Source organism: Vanessa cardui, chromosome 22 (genome assembly GCF_905220365.1).
Source record: "Vanessa cardui chromosome 22, ilVanCard2.1, whole genome shotgun sequence".
NCBI classification, from domain to species: Eukaryota; Metazoa; Arthropoda; class Insecta; order Lepidoptera; family Nymphalidae; genus Vanessa; species Vanessa cardui.
In genome coordinates this window covers 4,655,754-4,677,354 of record NC_061144.1, presented here as the reverse complement: position 1 = coordinate 4,677,354, position 21,601 = coordinate 4,655,754, and the positions used below count along the sequence as shown (strand labels likewise).

Here is a 21,601-nt window from a genome sequence, read left to right as displayed (position 1 = left end):
CTAATACATTATTCTGTTAATAGTGTACTACAGTATTGTTTGAACGAATCTATCTGTATGTGTGATATGAAAACTACTGATCGAATTTTTTTTAATTTTTTGAGTTATTTTTCAAACCAAATGAATGTAGAATGTACACAATGATCCGTATGTTTGTGCAGTGATTATGTGAAAAATAATGATTGGATTTTACAAAAAAATTGTCACGACGATAGCTTATATCTTCCCCTACCTATAGGTATGTATTTGAGACAAATAAGTATGACGTCATCTTAAAGGATGTTGACCAAGCCAACCATAGACAAATGCACATCATAAACACTAGAAGTATCATAAACACTAGAAGTTATATATATTTTCATAATCCGATGGAATAGAAAAACAATTTTGATACAACTTAAGATGTACATCATAATTCTTATAGGGTAGGGAAATGACTAAGGATTAAGACTAACTTCAAAAAAAATATGTATTATATTCCTTATTTGAGAAATCAATCTCGTAAGTTTTAATTGAATATCTCAAACAGGTATTCAGTTTCAATCGCAGCCTTCAACGGCGCTGGAAACGGGCCCTTCTCGATTCCACTCTTCCAAGACACCAGGGAAGGAGGTTGTTTAAAACTTTTATCTATTTCAAATTATTTTACATTCCTTTGAATAGAAATGACTTTATCTATCTTTTTCGTTATTTAATAATAACTTTTTAACATGTTACCTTTAATTTTACATCTTTAATATTTCGTTTGTGTTTATAGTTTAGCTTTGAATGCGTATTTTGATTTTAATACTCTATAATAATATCATAAATGTGATATTAAATTTGTCTGTCTGTCTGTCACGATAAAAATAATGAACTGAATTGATATTGGGAAGATCGAAGAGATTTTCGCTGTATAATGTAGAGGTTTCTTCAAACGTTTTCGTTAAAGGTCAAGTGAACGACTTCATCAAATATAACTCATTTCAATAAACAATTTAAATCTGGAATACTATTCCAGAGAGTTTTAATTGTCTGGCTACTATAAAAATGCTTGATAATTTTTTCACATATTTTTATCATTAAAACTTTTTTTTTTAAATTGAATTCACTTGGAACACTAAGTTTTAATTGTATTGTTGTTATAACAATGCTTGGAATGTTTATGAAAAAAAAAAATTTAATCTTTAAAACTTTTTTTTTTAATTTAAATTAGCCGTGACGTCACTTTATTTCAAATAATCTCCGCTTGCTTCGTTATTGTTCTTTAAATTGCTTTTTCGCCTTTTTAATTTAAATTTTCCCTTTCAGCACTTCACCCTGCGGGTGCAATTAATGTCTAAAAGCAGTTAAACTTTAAAGAAATTCGCTAAGTTTATTAGATTTTTATAATAACCTGTTCTGTTGTATAGAAGTTTGGGAAACTTGTAACCTTTGTGCTTAGGGTGGTATTCATAAATAAAGTTTTGGTATATATAAACATTTATATTTATAGAACAGATTAATATTAATACACTCGCTTTTAATCAAAAGTAAATACTTGTTTGAGGAAGTTTAAATATATTTTATTCCACAAAGAAACTTAAATTATTACTACTAGAAATTTATTTGGAATTGCTGTAACCATAAGTTACAAACTGTACTATCTAATATTGTGTAAATAATAATCAATATGGCTAAATTTTTACTGTTTTTCCAATTACAAAGGCTATATGGGATTGTTACTTGTACGTTTTTCCGATTGGTACAAATGTAGTCTCGTTTCCAGCTCCAGAAGAAGGTCCGACGTCAGTGGAATGTGGGGGGGTGACGTCCACCGCCCTTCGTATTAGCTGGCAGCCGATACCCCCCTACAAACAGGCGGGCGCGCTGATTGGGTACTCCGTGCTGTACGCTGCTCAAGGTTAAAACTTGTTTGTGTACTAAATACCTCATTTAAATCATTATTAAATGAATTCTAGAGTCACTAAAAATGATTTTTGACGTTTTCCAACATTAGTAACTTTTCGTTTTTAAATTACAAGTAACAAACCATTTTGGTGCTTTTAAAGGGTAAAGTGGACCCTATTACTAAAATATACATGTATCTAGGACCAACGGGCCCTAGGTGTCGCGTGTTAGCCAAAAAAATATGAATATTTATGTGGTTATTTAAATTAATTATTAATAACAGAAGAAGAACGCATATTATTTTTCAAATATGGAACATTTTTTATCTAAACCATAATTGATTTATGTTTTCATCAAATCGAAATATATGTACTTTATTCAAATAGACTTTTACTAGTACGTTTGAATCGTCATTTAACAACTATATTAAGTAAAGGTACAATACTAGTATTATTAATGTTTGTTATTATTTTCTATTCGTTGTTAAATTCTATTAATAAATGCAGGTCGTCATTCGCAAAACGCGACGTCCTTAGTGACGGAACTACGTTTGCAAGGGCTCACTAAATACACTAACTACACGGTCAAAGTGGCGGGCTTCTCAAACTACGGCACGGGACCGTACTCCTACCCCATTGTTTGCTCGACGCTCCAAGACGGTAAGTCGCGACCATTGTTCCGTTATTGAGTTGGTCGTATTGTTCTATGGAGCATAGTTGATTTTATTGTTCGTGATTTTGTTTTTATTCTTAAATAATTGCGGTTTTAATGTTTAATTGTAGGTTTTAATTAAGAGGTAGCCCAGTGGATAGAATATATGCTTATCGGAAATTGTTTGTTGTTGGGTTCGATTTTGAGCACTATTCGTGTAATAAATTTGTACATTTGTGTTGCATCGTGCTAGTGGTGAAGAAAACGTCGTTAATGAACTGTCATATATTGCATACAAATACAATACAATTAATTACATACAATAAATACAATTTGTTTCGTCGCCATCAACTCTTACTTGAGAGTGGATGTGTGGTGTCACAACAAGCCCAACTTTGGGAAATATAAAGACTACAACATTACTTTTTAATAATAAAAATCAACATAAAAATCTACTTAACAAAATATTGTTGTATTTGTTAATACAAGACATCAGTAAATGTAAAGTAAATATAATACAAATTAGTTCTATTTCAAATAACTTTGTTATTTAATTGAAACAAAAAAGTACCTATTGAGTTTCATAGAGAACGTCTTGTGTTAATCTAATTTATTCCGATCCACATTTACATTTATTTATATGAGTACTTCTATGTGTAGTTGTAATATATTTCTGAAATGTAACAGTACCAGACGCACCAGCGGAAATAAAACTATTGACGCAGTCATCTACAGCGCTCCTCGTGAGCTGGAAGAAGCCGAAGCAACCTAATGGTCGTTTACTTCACTATACAGTATACTGCAAACCAACTGCTAGGTAAGTAATAATTATCTGGTATTTTTGATTTTAGGGACATATGTGTATGTCCATCAAACGGACCTGATGACTTGATAACACTTTAAGTGTCTGTGACAATGTTCGAAAATCCGCAATAGCATCTTTTTGCTTGCATAATCAATGTGTAGAACCAGTTTTAACCAGTTTTTATAAGCCGATCTTGGAAACCTTAAAGGAAGGCACCTACTCATTCCTTAAAGGTCGGTACCCTGCAAGTTTTCTGATATTGCAGATGTCGATGGGCGGTGATAGTCACTTTCCATCAGGTGAACCTTTCCATTTGCAAGCTACGTCATAAAAATAAAATACATACAGTACTTCCTCAGAGCATATTCGCCAATTAGATCTAAGCACCCCATGCACTTTTGAATGTCAAATATGGTAGGATTACTGCCACTGCCATTAGAACACTCCCTTTGGAAGGAAAATACCAAACAACAAACACCATCTCTCTTAGTAAAAAGTAGACGTAGACGGTCTTGATTTTAAATTGAGGGCCTTCAAAAGCGCTTACCAGTAGGGTGGTACTGGTAATGTTCTGAGCCGCAGCGCGATCTCATAAGAGAAACACTCGTGAAGCACGTCACACGAAACTCAAGAGGGATCAATTCAAGACGGAGTCTAGTACTCACCCCATGCCAACATCATTTAAACAATCGGACATATATGTGTGTGTAAATTTTTAAGCAATAAGTCACTGAAGTCTTCGTTGTGTGTGTGACCTAATGTTCAAAGTAAGGTGCATCGAAGTTGTAGTTCGTTCAAAACTTAAAAAACAAGTGACTGGCGATTTTTTTGTGTTCGAAATATGAAATGGAAATTTCTGAATCAGAATCTATATCTATATATCAGTGTCTACATATTAAAAACAGTCCGAGAAAGAATTGTTCGAAAACTATTTGCGACAGATTAATAATTTTTATGAAGAGAATTCTTTCTTCTTATTTTTAATCTTCACCGCTTTGTTCCAATAGATAAAGACTGCGCTTAATTCAAACTTGAATAGTAATAATGAAAGTGAAGTCTATTCAAGTGCGTAAGTACACAATAATTAAGGCGAGAAAATTTAGGGACCCTTCATTTATGTAAATTCAAGTTAAGCGCGTTCAATTAAGCCGGCAAGTTTCTTCATTATGTAACGTTTTATTTTAAATACTTGGTACACTTTAGAGAAGATTATGTCTGGAATATTCATTTTTTTATTTAATTTTCTATTTTCAAACTTGTTTCATTTTCATGAAGTGTTAGAATATTATCAGTTTATCATCCTACTGGTATTATAAATGCAGGACTTTTACTTGATGGTGGGACTTTTTGTAAGCCCACTTGCATTGGTACCAAATGTGCATCAGGTATCCTTCCATCAAACAGCAAGGCTTCGCATTGTCCGTGTCCATGTTCCGGTTTGAAGGGCTTGTAACCTAGTCTTATAATAGCCACAAGTCACATAACATCTTAGCTACCATTGCGGTGGTGAGTTGGCGGTATGAAATGGTTAATATTTCTTACAGTCTCAATGTAAATACTGTAATACCTATGTGGAAGGGACCATAACATAAGAAAGAACCTTAACTTTATGAAGATAGCTGTAGACTATACAATGTTTATTTGATGTACGTTTTTTTGAAACTTCTTTTGGGGCGTTAAAAATATTGAGAGTATAATAATTATAATAAATATTGGACAACATCAGATGCATTACTCTGATCCCAATGAACGTGCTGTGTTAAGGAAAATTAGTAGTAACGACGATACCACAAACACTCAGACCCGAGACAAGATAGAAATCTAATGAACTTTTAATATATTTTTATACCAGAGTTTCATAACCAACTTTTCAAAGTTGCTCGCTAAACCGCCAATTAAGTTTCAAATCGCTCGAAATGAACAAATTCACATCTTACTTTATTCGACACTTTTTAATTTTGTAAGAAGTTTTCACAGCAGTAACCAAGACACAAGAAATTAATTGTGATGATTATTTTATTATAGGTTATTAATTATTTGAAAGCAATTAAAAACTATTTTTAATTCCTTGCCCTTCGTTATTTATTATTATACACCGGTTTTCATGGGTACGCGATTCCGAGGTCCCGGGTTAAATTCCTGGTCGTTAAAAGTGCAAGCTAAGGTGACTATCATTATTCATTGAAAGCCAATGAAAGTAAATGATTCGAATCACAGTTAAACTCACTTTATATCAGTATATGTTATATGAAAATACGATAATTAGTTCGAAATATAATTCAGAACATTACGTAAACTTATTCATATAAGTGAAAGGTTGATATTACGCTTCAGAATTTGTTGTTATTGAATCACATCACTTCCACACGTGTGAACTTTCGTCTAATTTTATATCCAAGCTCTAACGGTACAAAGAATTCGATAATTCGTTGTTTGTTTAATTAATGTTATAATATTAAATAAATAAAATAATTAAATATTGGATAGTATCACATACTTTACTCTGATCCCAATCTAAGTAACTAAAGCACTTGTGTTACGGAAAATTAGAAGTAACGACGGTACCACAAACACCCAGATACAAGACAACGTAGAAAGCTATTGAAATATCTGCATCGATTCGACCGGGCATCGAACCCGGGACCTCGGAGTGGCATACCCATACTCGACTACGGAGGTCCTCAAAAAGTGATATATTGTATCTGTATGTATAGATAGCCTATTGCTTAAGTAGCTTACTCTATCTTACTACCTTAGAATCAAGTCTGGGTATTATATTCTTTTACAAAATTCAATGAACATTTTTTGCTTTTTCGATTCTATAATAATATATAAGTATTGCTAAGGGACTTCAAATTATATTTATTCATTCAACTTTAATAACGAGGTCAATATATTTCGCAATTTTCTTATTAAAATTAAATTAATTTAAAATTTATACCAATCGTAATAAACTGGATTATACTGTAGAATAATATGTATAACTTAACTATTATTCGTTGATTTTATAAATTACAATATTTTATATACAATCTATTCCAACCACAACAGGAAAAAAAGCCAAATACATTTGAAAGCAAATTGACACGATGTAATGGTTCGAAGGCTTGATTATTCTATGATATTCATTGTGGATTTACAGTAATAAATAAAATTTTAACAAAAAGAAAAACCGACTTCAAACAAAACACTATTTTAAAACAAATGAATATGCACGAAAAAGTAATAAAAATAATTGCGTATTCAACATATTTTTTAGAGTCTTCCTAAGTTAAATGAAATGAAAAATATTAGACTACTTAAAAGTCGATTAACGATTATATCATGTAGTTATAATTATTGTTATATTTGGAGCCGGTGTCAGCCACGGTGCCCTTGCCCCAACAATCAAAAGAAAGAAGCGATACGAGCCCCTTGATTGATCCAGTATATTATTGTGTAAAAGGTAATTTGTAAAAAACATATTTGTTAAAGTATTCTCGTATTGTTTTATTGATAGATATACTGTAGGGTTTTATTAGCTGACACCGACTCCAAATATAACAATAATTATAACTACATGATATAATCGTTAATCGACTTTTAAGTAGTCTAATATTTTTCATTTCATTTAACTTAGGAAGACTCTAAAAAATATGTTGAATACGCAATTATTTTTATTACCTTTTCGTGCATATTCATTTGTTTTAAAATAGTGTTTTGTTTGAAGTCGGTTTTTCTTTTTGTTAAAATTTTATTTATTTTTTTATTTTAAGTGAAGCTGATGTTGACTAACTAATTTTTTTTTAATATGGATAGATTAAGCGTTCCGTTTATATGAGTCAGAAACTACTTCGAGGACAATTTCAAAGGAAACTTGCGAATAAAGCAAAAATAGACTTTCGAAAATGCGGATTTAATACGTCACGCGGCGTAAACTACAAGGATCCCTCGAAAGAGCTGTAATCGAACTCAGCAAAAAAACTTTGAAAAAGACCAACTATATTTCGTACATCATATGACATCACATCACATACACAAAATTTGATTAAAGATAGTAAGAAATTCTGCCCCATATCGCACCCTAACTGCGAGCCGTATAGGAGTTCCATCACTACATAGTATAAAACAAAGTCGCTTTCTCTGTCCCTATATCTTTAAATCTACGCAACGGATTTTGATGCGGTTTTTTTTAAAAGATAGTGTGATTCAAGGGGAAGGTTTGTGTATATAATACATGAACAATATAGTTAAGAAACACTGATAATTTTAGAAGTTTGCAATGTGATGTCGTATATAAACAAATTCTGTAGTATATTTAGTATCAGTATTGCACCCGTGCGAAGCCGGGGTGAGTAGCTAGTTGATTATAATATTCGACTATGATAATTACATAAACATAACCACATTACGGAAGGTGACTCAAATATCCAAATAACCTATAAATAAAAGATTCGACCGAGTATCGCTAACGTGCTCCTCAGAATTGTTCCGTTCCCTTCCGTTCCGTTACTTTGTCATGGATCCTGTGGTCAGAACCTTACCAAACTTTCACCAAATTACCCTTGAAGTATATATTTTATAATAAAAAAAGAATTATCAAAATTGGTTAACGTGATTTTCAGTTATTCACCTATTTGTCGCGCATATACATAATGCAAATTTAAGACTTATGTCGTTTTCACATGGATACCATCATCGGAAAAAAAAAATAAAAAAAATGGGACCCCACGGGAAGCACTACCTTTCAAACAAAAAAAAATTATCAAAATCGGTCCACCCAGTGAAAAGTAATGAGGTAACAAACATAAAAAAAAAAAAAAAAAAAAAAAAAAAAAAAAAAAAAAAAAAATACAGACGAATTGATAACCTCCTCCTTTTGGAAGTCGGTTGAAAATATTACCCACTCAAATGTAAAACTGTTCATTGGATGATATGATGCTTAAAATAGAAATTCATTGGTCATAATAATACAATGTACCAGATTAGTCAACACCAGACAAACCTAAGCATTTTTCCTGTCTGTTTGTTTGTTACGCTTTACTTTATTGTATGAAAAAACACGTAGGGCATCCCACACATACCTCTCACGTGGTAATCTGCGAATTGAAAATGGTGTAATAATAATTTTACAGCTGGTTAATTTATTATGATTAGGTACTTCGGTTACTTATATATACACGCATACAAGTAAAGTAACAAGACGTTCAGCGAGTGACAAGCTTAGCTGTCAAGCAAACCGAGATAGTAAACTACGCTCGTTTTAAATATATAAATAACTAAAGTCGCCCACAGCTTCGCTCGCCTTTTAGGGGCTGGTATACATATATAAAGTAGCCTATGTCTTCTTGGAGTTTAAGTTTGCTTCAAAACAAATTTCATCAAAATCGGTTAATTGTTTTGTTAATGAAAGAGTGACAAACAAACAGACATAGTTACTTTCACATTTATAATATTAGTAAAGAGTCTTCTATTTCTCATTGCCTTATTTTCCTTAGCAACGATGGTCCCCAAATACACCGCGTCGACGTCGAGGCTGATACGGAACCGTACGAGCAAACGCAAAGCTTAGAACTGAAAGGTCTTTACGAAGGGCGACAGTATGATGTCTGGGTGACGGCTAGCACCGCAGTGGGCGAAGGGCCAGAGAGTCGACGAGTTACCAATACCCCTTCTCAAAGAGGTATGTATGTATATCAAGAGAATTATTGCATTCAATTTGTTTAAGGAAAACTTAATAAAGCTGTCTTATTCTTTCGAATGAAAGTCGTTATTAGCAGAAAATATATGGGGATTACATATTTATCAGTAATTATTTTTTTCCTTTCTTTATATTGTGTATGTGTATAGGTATGTGTACATTTAGTCACTTTCGAAGGAACGTCAAATAAATTAATTTGTATTTTTTTTCCGTCTCTAATTTTGCATTAGTCTTCTCACGCACACTAAGACATATTACAAGCACAAGCGTCACTCACACTAATGCACTCACATGATAGTTTACGCGGAAGAGCGCGCCTTCACGAGTGAACCGACTATAATGTTATAAGGTGTTGTTTACTTATATTTATGTAGTTATAAATAAACACACCGCCCATTCTGATCACAATAGATAAACGTCCTAACCCAAAACTATGTATTGTGGTGTACAAACAAATGCGTTTTAACTAAACAGCCGAAAGATAACGTTTATTACGTAGGTCGTTAATTTTGTGCGATGAAGGAACACACGGTAAGGAATTTCGTGTGTTTCAAAATAAGGTCAAAGGGTAATGTATCTAACTGAACCGCCTTTTCCTCAGAACTTACATTTATTTAAATACATAAATGATGTTTTTTTATTACAAATATAATATGTAGATCTATAAATATATTCAACTAGCGACCCGCCCCGGCTTCACACGTGTGCAATACTGATATTAAACGTACTACAGAATTTATTTATTTACGATATCACATTAGAAACTTATAAATTCATTTATGCTTCGTTACTGTATTGTCTATGTATTATATTCAAAAACATTTCTCTCGAATCAGTCTATTAAAAAAAACCGCATCAAAAACAGTTGCGTAATTTTAAAGATCTAAGCATACATAGAGCAGACAGCGGTAAGAAAATTATATTTGAATATGAAGGGAAATAGAATGAATTACAAAGGGCACATTATAAAATTGTTAATGCTTCAGTGGTGGCGGGCGTGTGGTCGCTGGGCGGCGAGGTGCGCGTGTCGGTGCGGCGCGCGCTGCCGCTGGCGTGCCGCAGCGTGGGCGCGCCGCCGCCGCGCACCGTGTGGTACCACAACCACAACATCATCACGCACCACCCGCGCTTCACCAGGAACAAGGACGACAGCCTGCTCATCAAGAGTAAGTATTGAGTGATCTCAAAATACATTATAATTATTCTAGTATATAATTAATATTGTGTTATTGAAAATGTTTCGCGTCTTGAGTTCAAAGGTTGTTTAGAAGACATCTCTTTTCTAGCAATAATTCCCGTTTGACATATCTTGCTTACCTGTATAATGTCTTAAATATTCCAAAAAAAAACCCTTTTTATACTATGTGTACACAAAATATCCTGATTTAAATTATTCTGAAATATATTTGAAAAAAGAAAACATTGACGTCAATCGAAAAGTACGTCATTCAATAGTCACCAATAATAAAAAATAAATCTTTCTATATTTTATTTATGAATTATTTTTCGTTACCAACAATTCAACTTATATAAGTCTATAAAAGTTTTGATTACAGCTAATTATAAACCTATCGACTTTAGGCTTCGGCTACTCACCAAATAGAAAGATTAAGGTGGTAGAAATATAATACATTTGATCCTTTAATTGTCATTATATTGACGAAACAAGCGCTATTAAATATACATTAAGAGGCTTTATATTTCGTATAGTAGTGAAAATTAAGAATATAAAGGAAATATGACGTATCTCACTACATATTTTTCTTATAATTTAGGTAAGTGAACGGGCAAATGGGCCTGATGGTAAGTGGTCACCACCGCCCATAGACGTTGGCGCTGTAAAAACTATTAACAACACCTATATCATCAATGTACCAAGAATCTTAGGAGATAGGATATAACCGGATCAAATCGGAATACAGCGATAGCAACTTTTAATGCTTGGCAGTAGATATGATAAGTTACCTTACTAGACATAGGAAGTAAAGTAAAATCAAATCTAGGAATATATACATCAATGTCATATTAAGTTAATTTGGTCGATTTACCGACAGACCGATGACTGGTCGGTTCATTGTCATATAATATATCCAAAAAAAAAAATATATACAATAAGAATAAGTGAAAATAATTAAGCACCAAGAAGCATGTATAGTAAATTTATTCTTTAAACAAACATCACAGTTTTTATTTTTCATGTGCTTTTATAAAAAGTAATGGAGTGAGTACGATGGAATAAACTCTCTAGTGAATCTTCTGTTTAGTTGAAACGACCGAACTATCTAATTATATCTTTAAATAAACGTTACAAAAATTGTAACATGCAACATTATTGATATTTGTTACAGTATTTTTCCTTCGTGTATTGTATATTGTTCGAGCCTTAATAAAACAAAAAACCTTTGTGAACAGGTATAGATCAATCCCTCAGTGGCAACTACACTTGTTTAGCGAAGAACTTGTACGGTTCTGACTCCGTTGTTTATTCCGTGAAAGTTTTGCCCCTGCCTGATCCGCCGAGCTTGAGAGCGACGCCTTACAAAGATTCCATTGTTGTGAAATGGGATGAAATCAAGACTGCGAACGATTCAATAAGCTACGGAATAAGTGAGTATACGTTATAAATTCAGACATTATTTTTTTATATTATGTAAATAGTAATTGTTAATTTTATATTTTCTATTAGTTTTTCTTTCATTTTTAACGATTGAAATGAGTGCAACGTTATATAATGTACATTATAGCCTAACTCGCAGCTTTGCTCGCTTAGAATATATGAATATATTTACAAATTAACGTAAAATATTACGTTAATGATTGTTATACAAAGAGATCTTACCTCTTTGTTTCCAAATAAAGAAGCTCATGCCCTGTTCCGAGCTCTAGTTTTAGCGTGACAGCGGACAGAATTACTTTTGCTGCTTTTAATATTAGTACACCTGTCATGTTTACAAAAAATAGTAACCGAAACAAATAAATAAAATTGAATTGAATAATTAAATGTGATATGAATTTTTTTATCTGCTAACAAAGTAGTAAAGTAACAACCTGTAAATTTCCCACTGCTGAGATAAGGCCTCCTCTTCCATTAAGGAGAGGGTTTGGAACATACTCCAATCATCTGCCAACAAGTACGACAATATAGCTCCTCTAATTATAATATTTTAAGGTAAATATTTGTATTACAAAACTGGGAGTATTTACAAACACTGATGTTATTATGAGAGATCAATTGTATAGAAGCCATAGAATATCAAATAAACTGTAGCATTCAAAGAATATTAAAATTAATATGTACACAAATTCCACAGACAAAAAAATAACGGACAAACAAATTTGCTTTCCCCGGATGAAATTTATAAAAGTTTACATACATCACCCCCATTTCACCCGTTCGAGGGGTGAATTAAAATGCCGGGAGTCGAATTAACTCCACATCAAATTTCATCTTATTCCTTTCAGCGGTTAAGCGTGAAGAGGTAATAGGCAGAGTTACTTTCGTATTTATAATGTTAGTATAAATATATGAAAATATCCTCTTTCTTTGAGGAGAAGCTTTCGAACATATTCCACTATGCTGTTCCAATGCGCGTTTGGGAATAGTCACGTGGCAGAATTTCGTAGATATTAGACACATACAGGTCTCCTCACGATGTTTTCCTGCACCGCGATCAATTATAAACATATACTGAGCACGTCTTGAATATTCAGAGGTGCTTGCCTGGGTTTGAACCGGCAATCATCGGTTAAGGTGCACGCGTTCTAACCACTCGGCTCATATATACATAGGTTACAGCAGAAACAATTTTCAATTAAATTGGTTTTTACTTGACACATAATATTTAATATTTACTTGGTGGTAGGGCTTTGTGCAAGCCCGTCTGGGTAGGTACCTCCCACTCATCAGTTATTCTACCGCCAAATAACAGTACTCAGTATTGTTGTGTTCCGGTTTGAAGGGTGAGTGAGCCAGTGTAACTACAGCACATGGGACATAACATCTTAGTTCCCATGGTTGGTGGCCCATTGACGATGTAAGGTAATATATCTTACAGTGTCATTGTCTATGGGAGATGGTGACCACTTTCCATCAGGTGGCCCATATGCTCGTCCGCCAACCTATAACATATATATATATATACTATGTAATTTTCGCCCACGGCTTAGGCAAAAAAGTAGCCTGTGTCCTTCCCCGTTGTTTAAGTTTGACTTATAGCAAATTTTTTTGCAACTCAGTCAGACTGAGTTATTTTCACATGTATAATATTAGAATAGATTTTATTAAACATACCTGAGATAGGCTGACCGATCGTTCGTTATGTGTAGTATATGCATCACTTGTCACAAGATTGGCAAGCCAGTGTCGCTTAGCATCTTATTCAAATATTTGCTAAAACGTAACCGGACATTCTCTGTGTAATCGGTCATTCATGCTTTGAAGGACAGAAAGACGATTCGAATTCGTTTGTGTGTGTAAGGCTGTGCTGTCAAAGGCACACCAGAATGGAATGGCTCAGCTGTTTTCGTGCCTTTTCAGCATTTAATCAATAGCATACTTTAACCGAGGTATAGATGTGATCGTGGATCATATTTTTGTAATAGAAATATCGCGCAAAGGTTATAATAAAAATAATATTCGTAAATTTCCTACTGCAGGCCTCTTCTCCCTTTGAGGAAAAGGTTAGGAGAATATTCTACCACGCTTTTCCATAACGGGTTGATGGATTCTCATGTAGTCCTTGAAATTAGACACATACAGTTTTCCACACGATGTTTCCTTCACCGACGAGCTTGATATGAATTATAACCATGAAAATTCAGTGGTACTTAACTGGGTTTCAACCCGCAATCATCGGTTTAGATGTACGCGTTCCCACCGCGTAACTGGGACATCTCGGCTGTTAAAGATTATTGTGGCTTAGTAATATATTGGTTTATATATAGTAAAATAAAGAATAGGTGCAAAGGTAAACATCAATCGATTCAATAAACTTTTCATTTCAAATCGTTACTGATTGCCTAGAGTAAGGCCCAGGTACATGTGCTAGTTGTCGGAATTATATATATTCAAAACACCCAGCCTAGAAAAAACCTAAAATCCTAGTTTGTTTTTCTTTGTAACGAAAATCTAAGCCCGGTACATTTCGTAAAGAACGTGTATTGGAAAAAAATATTTAAATACTTATACAAAAATTACATTCTTGTTAACAGAACCGTAATTATTTTCTTAAGCGAAAGAATTGGAAAGAAAATTGAAAAAAATGTGATGTTTCATCAGCATTTACCCTCAATATTTTATCGAAAAGCGTTCTTCGAATTTATGTTTCAAAATAAAGGAAAACTGAGACATCATAATTACAAATACAAAGTACATGACAACTCAAGTCCCACGTTAAGCGTCACGTTAACAATAAATGACATAAATAATATTTCGAATTGCTATTTTACAGGAACAATTCTGAACAATACAATACGTTTATATTTGTAGATTTGCCAAAAATAAACTTGAGGTCAAGTTTTAGTATTCACCCAATTTTGTATCTGTTGCTAATACTTTAGCCTTAGATAAATATAAATTGTAAGTATAATCTAATTTTCCGTGGAATTTGGGTCAATGTCCTTAAAGGGCCTGTCGTTTGCTGTCCTAGGAATTTGACCATTGGGTGAGGAATGGAACTTTAATCAGATATAATTACAAGGAATTCTTGCCAACTTGAATAATTCTAAACAATCCAACTTTCTAGCATTATAGTCTTGTGATGGTATCTCTATCGATATATTTATGTATATAATATACTAATATTATAAATGTGAAAGTAACTCTGTCTTTCTGTATGTCTGTCGCTTTTTCACGACCAAACCACTGAACCGAATTTGATGAAATTTGGTGTGAAGTAAACGGAAGGACATTAGACTTTTTGCCTGACACTTAACAATCAACCGAGAGCCCGACAACTAGTATAGTATAATAAGACGATTATTTTGGAAAGTTACTCCGATTTAAAATAAATGTTCATCTTCATTTTTACTCAGTAACAGATGACTTAATTATTAAAGCGTCTTCTTATTACTAACACTACATTAAAGTCTATCTCTTAGCTGCGAAGGAATAATCAAAAAAGTACGATTTAATTAAAGGAGACTTTATTTTGTGTTATGATAATAGGTTACAATCTAACATGGCGTGAGGAAGACGGTCTCTGGCAGGAAGCCTGGCCAGCAATCAGAGAGACGAGGATAGCGGGTGTACAGCAACACACGATATCAGGGCTCAAGTGTGGCACCAAATATTCAATACGAGTGACGGCCACTGACAGCGTCGGGACATCTGCACCCGCCCACCTTGATGTCATGACTCTAGGCGGAGGTGAGGAGAGATAGGTTAAGCTTTAAATTTACAACCATGTACATATATGAAACCCAATACTCTTGGTGGTAGGGCTTTGTGCAAGCCCGTCTGGGTAGGTACCACCCACTCATCAGTTATTCTACCGCCAAATAACAGTACTCAGTATTGTTGTATTCCGTGAGTGCTTTAACCTTTTGAGGGTTTGCGTTAAGCAGGATAAATATGCCAATATCTTATTTGATCATGAAGCTAATCATTCAACACGTTTCGTCAGAAATGGTCTGCACCAAAGATATTGGAACATGACAAGTAAACGAAAATAATAATCATATCTCTTGTTGCAATTGTTGTGATACAAGTTATTGAAACTTTACTAAAACCGCTACTGATCTTACGACTAAAGAATGACTTTAAAAAAATGACCAATGAATCAATGAACCAAGTTTTGATTTTGAAACTACCAATAGTGAAAAAAAAAAAAACAAATTATGTGCTAATAAGCATTTTATTACAAACATTTATTCATCTTACAAAGGCTGATAAAAATGATAAATCACCACATAAATAATAATATATGATAGCTATTTGTTTGCCTTTGTGATATATCAGCCATTCCTTACACAATCTATGCAGCATTATCAGAACTAAGAGGAATTGTCACCGTCACAATTTCTAAATTACATTATACAAAATTTTGGCTTTTTGGATTTAAGGTTTTCGTTGCTCAATTATTGACAAATAAAAACAAAGGTACCCTTATATTTATATATGTTGTGCTATATTAGAATCAATGTCTGCCATTGTTGTTCTTAATCTTAAATAGTATGTAGCAAATTTGTATAGACAGTCATGAAATCCTGGGTCATAATTAACTATTTCTATATATTTTTCCAAAAGCTCCAATAGCACCTCCCACAACCGACTGGCTGTGGAGCAATGCCTCTCACATTTACATACAACTCAGCGGGTGGGACGACGGCGGCTGTGACGTCACCAAGTGGGACGTGGAATATCGCTTACTTGGCAGCAGTTTCTGGCATCACGCTGAGAATATGGCGGTAAGTGACTTGATAAGCAGTTTTATTGGTGAGATAAGCTATATCTCCTGATTTGTAATTTATCGGTTTATTGGTCGTATGGAATAAAAATTTGATTTCCAAATTGGTATTGATAATACAGATTGGTATTGCTAATATATTAAATGTTCTATTTTGAATCTTCGAAAGTGAATATCAGGAATTATGAATACTCTCAAATTACTTGTCTGAACATTTCTCCTACTGTTATGTTTCTCCTTTATTAATCTTTACTCTATCAAAACTTTCCCATCTAAATCCAAACGCTCAGCAAGTAACGCTGCATCTACATGTAAAAATTGGCAGTTTCGTGTTGTCAACAATTACCATAGCTTATAACATAAAAGAAGCCAATTTATATCCAAAACAATGCTTCCAACTTGTTAGAGCATTTTGTAAACATACGAGTCACGTCTTCCATAAAGTAAAGATGGTACCACTCAAAAGATGTACTGTAAGTTATGTCGGTGACCATCGCGATCACACTTATCGGTGGCGTGGGCAGGCGGCGGACGTGAGCGCGGGGTGGGGCTACGCGCTGGGCGGCTCGTTCGCGGTGGGCGCGCTGCAGGCGGCGCGATGGTACCAGCTGCGCGTCACCGCCACCAACGACGCCGGCCGCGCCGCCGCGCTCTACACATACGCCACCAAGACGCCCGACGGCGGTGAGATAATCATACCAACTTAGTCACATTTTAGCTATCGCCAACATGTTAAGCATACCATCTTATTTATATTTTAGTTATCAACATTGTCACAGTTTTGAGATGGCCCAGTGGTTAGAACGCGTGCATCTTAACCGATGATTCCATGTTTCAATCCAGGCAAGCACCTCTACATAGGTGTACTTAATTTGTGTTTTTAATTCATCTCGTGCTCAATGACGACGACCTCCGTGGTCGAGTGGTGTGTACACCAGTTTTCATAGGTACGCCACTCCGATGTCCTGGGTTCGATTCCCGGCTGAGTCGATGTTGATTATCATTAGTTTTCTATGTTGTCTTGGGTCTGGGTGTTTGTGGTACCGTCGTTACTTCTGATTTTCCGTAACACAAATGCTTTAGCTACTTACATTGGGATCAGAGTAATGTATGTGATGTTGACTCATATTTATATTTTATTTATTTATAATGGTGAAGGAAAACATCATGAGGAAACCTACATGTGTCTAATTTCATCGAAATTCTGCCACATGTGCATTCCCCCAACCCACATTGGAACAGCGTCGTAGAATATGTCCCAAATAGAAATAAGAAATTTACAGGCTGTTACTGTTATAACATTGTATAATACAACAGTATATTTGTACCCAAAACACGACAATACAATATTACCAAGCGCATAATGATATAGAAATTAAATATGTACAAATTGATGTAATCGAACAACAGATTTCCAATTTCCGTGTCTATCATTGGAGGTCAAGTTAATTTGGTTTCAGTAATAGTTACTTGATGTAATCTCCATTTTAATGATAATATAACAGTTACCTAATCTATAAAATCGTAGCATCAATTTTCATTAAAACTTTTGTCATTACGTAGAAGATTTGAGATCCCGTCAAAGCCGTCGACGTGAAATTTATACCAGTTTCACCGTAATATCGAAATAATTATTATTATAATACCGTAGACTTCATTTAAGTAAGTAGACAAATTTTGAACCGAGTAATACTGATAGGTCACCACAATTGGTTTTAAAGCCATACAATTGCTTTTTTAATCATGTTTAAATAGTATATTGGAGATAAGACTCCTCTTGGGAACTAATTACTTAAATACTTGATTATTTTGACAGTTACAAACTCTCTAAGCGCTGAAGCGCTTCAACGCTCGGCTTACAATTGCTACGGGTCTATTTTTTTTTGTAAATATATACTCAATATAAGTCGCGCCAAATTTATATGTTACCTCCTTTTTAAAACCTTTTTATTAAACCTTCATTTCAAAGACTACATTCAGTGCAACTCAAAATAATTATGCAAACTAAATACAATTACAGATTAAATAAACAATTGACTACACAACAACTTCGTTTAGGATTAACTAGATTAACGCGCTTTATTATTAACGTCCAACGTATAAAGAAATAGTTTAAATACGTGTAATTCGACAGAGTTCTTGAAGTAATTACGGAATCAAACAAGAACTCAAGAGCACTCGGAAGTTAATGAGCGCTCGAAAGCTTAATTAGCGATTTAACTCAAGATTGCTAGTTGAGACTTGCAAAGAAAACTGGATTTACAACACTAAAATACCTGACAATTTGCAGATACATTAAACTATAGTCGATTAAAATAATTAAAATAAAAATAAAGACACGGACTGACGAAACGTACATTAAAATAATAATAAACATAAAAAAAAACATTGAAAATATTTTAAAGTACAATTAAGTAAAGAAATTCCTTGATTTGGTTACTATAATCTCATCAAAAACATCACACAAAATTATTTTACAGTTTACACGAATAAACGTAACTTAAACAAAGGGCCTTAAATATTTATAGTTTAGTCAGGCATAGACAATTTTGTCTGAATAAGAGATCTGACTGTAGCATAAATTTTTTATCTGTGTTTCATTTTTAGAGGAAATAGGTCCGCCGTCTGAGTTCTTCGACTTAAACATGCTGGTTATTACCTGCAGTTCCATACTCCTCGTTTTGTGTCTGCTGGCCTTCACGTGCATATTGCTGAGGAGACAGAGGTAAGCATCGCTTTGTTACTATATATTAAAACTACTAAACACCGATATGACTGCAGCATTATTTATTCAGAGAGATTATAAATGGATGTTAATATAAAGATCGCGAAAACCGCAACGTAAACGCCTGTTACAATAGAAGCGACAGAGTTCATACATCTATACATATAATAAAATTGGAGTGTCCGTTTGTAATATTAAAATAGGCCTTTTTTACTCAATGCATATGTATGTATACACGGTGCATATACCAATATTTTTTTACATTTCTTGTCTGTCTGTTTGTTCCGGTTAATCTTTGGAACGGCTGGACCGATTTTAACGGAACTTTCACTGGCAGATAACTGATATAGTAATGAGTAACTTAGGCTACAATAATATTTTGTTTCTGTTAAATTCAAATGCGTACACAGTAGCGGACACAGCTTGTTAAATATATATTACAAATTAATTTACTTATAGAATTTTACTAATAAAATTGTTAGTATTTAAATATGTTAAAAAATGCATATTATTATAGCGTCATTCCGAGATCATCATTAGAAAAACACCATCGGTTTCGTGATTACAATTTACATGTGCTTGATTTGTGTTAATAACATTCAATGCTTGGAATGAGTGAAAATATTTTGAGAAAATTACATGACGTGCCCAATTTAAATGAAATTCTGCCACATGTGTATTCACTGACTCGTATCCGAGAATCCAAAACTACTACCCAAAAGGGAGAGGAACATTAAGCCTGGCAGAAGGCATTTCTGTTAAACCGTTATATCTATTGCTGGGATGATGTTGAGGATAATGAAAGTCACTAACTAGTTCACGATTTATCAACGAGACGGTACAATTATACAGACTATGACTTGATAGACACTCTGTTTTACATATGCAATGCTTCGACTTTTGTACATATATGCCAAAGAATATGAGATACACAAATGTGAAATATTTTAGTCATAGAATATGTAACTTTACTAACTGTTTAATTTAATACCTATGTGCATATACGGCACATATCATTATACAAGAAAGTCGTTTACCACTGTCTGTTACTATGTAAGCTGAGATCTTTAAAATTATGTAACGGTATTATATATGTATATTTTGGTTTCTTTTATATGCTACACATTTAGGTTATATTAATTCTTTAGTGTTAAAAAAGAATAACTACAGAGTTTCTTGCCGGTTCTTCTCCGTAAAATCTACTTTCCGAACCGGTGGTAGCTTCACTTAATTGCAAAATGACTATTCAAAAGTGCTTGTAAAAACCTACTTGAATAAAGTTTATTTTGATTTTGATTTTTGATTTCAACTACTATAGATCGTTGTTGAGATATAAATCGAAAAGAGTAAAAAATATAAGTGATTAAAATTTACGTTTTGTGAAATAAAATAAATGGTTCAATATTTCATTGGAGTCCACTGACCATTAAATAATAAACCTCAGTTTTGCAAAATGCAGCTCGTGTGAACGAGTTGCTTCAAAAGAAAGTTTTACGTTTGAAATATAATATATAAATTATTTTAAGCACTCACCTCATAGTCCGACTTACTTTGTAGTTTACATCAAACAATTTCTACGTTTAGCATAAAATTCTTGCTTAAGTTTCTACCAAGAGGGATTATAACATCTTATAAGTATGACGCTTTCTTATTGATTGATCTATCACGAGTTCGGAAATAAAACCTCATTTCTGAGAAGAAGCGGCGACAGAAATCACTGCATAGTATATAACAAAGTCGCTTCCTCTGTCCCTATATCTCTTTGTATGCTCGAATCTTTTAAACTACACAACGGATTTTGATACTATTTTTTTAATATATAGTGTGATTCGAGAGGAAGGTTTTTGAGTATAATACATGGACAATGTAGTAAAGAAATACTAAACATTTTGGAAGTTTCTAATGTGATTTCGTTAATAAACATGTTCTGTAATATATTTAGTATCAGTGCGAAGCTGATGCGAGTCGCTAGTATGTGATAATATTTACATCACTCTGCATTATTAAAGATGTATTGCTTATTATTATTAATCAAGAGTAATTTCCGTGGCAGACAAAACTACGCATCACAGTATCGTCATTCCATCGCTGATGAAGTGAAATCCAGAAACGAAAGTGTCGCATCACATTCCGAACACAAAGAGCGTTACGCCCACACTCCTCGAATATATACATCACCCGTTCATCCCAGGAAAAGTAAAAACGGTTTGTATTTTTCATTAGAGTAATTGTTAATAATATTTGATGGCTGATTTACTTAATTTATTTAAGTGCGGGTCACCCTGAATGGAGCTGTAAGTGTCATGACAACGCGGGCCGTTATTTGATAAGCGTCTCGAAAGCGATGGTGACTTGCGAACCAATTTTACTCATTTACTTTTTCATGTATCAGATCAACCAAACCCTGTTTGGCATCATAAACCCGACATATATACCAATATAATAGAATATTTATTCCTTATAAC

The 21,601-nt window shown here is 33.6% G+C and overlaps 1 protein-coding gene across 1 annotated transcript in view; it reads left to right on the top strand.

Moving 5' to 3' along the window:
• Positions 1-21,601, top strand: part of LOC124539405 (Down syndrome cell adhesion molecule-like protein Dscam2) — a 77,099-nt gene that overhangs the window by 27,687 nt on the left and 27,811 nt on the right. Inside the window, exons 15-26 of the mRNA XM_047116796.1 lie at positions 530-612; positions 1,748-1,882; positions 2,376-2,528; positions 3,208-3,337; positions 8,803-8,987; positions 9,992-10,171; positions 11,418-11,612; positions 15,172-15,372; positions 16,252-16,412; positions 16,936-17,095; positions 19,019-19,136; positions 21,190-21,341. Of these exons, the coding sequence (XP_046972752.1) occupies positions 530-612; positions 1,748-1,882; positions 2,376-2,528; positions 3,208-3,337; positions 8,803-8,987; positions 9,992-10,171; positions 11,418-11,612; positions 15,172-15,372; positions 16,252-16,412; positions 16,936-17,095; positions 19,019-19,136; positions 21,190-21,341 (1,853 nt within the window). The remainder of the gene's footprint in view (positions 1-529; positions 613-1,747; positions 1,883-2,375; positions 2,529-3,207; positions 3,338-8,802; positions 8,988-9,991; positions 10,172-11,417; positions 11,613-15,171; positions 15,373-16,251; positions 16,413-16,935; positions 17,096-19,018; positions 19,137-21,189; positions 21,342-21,601) is intronic.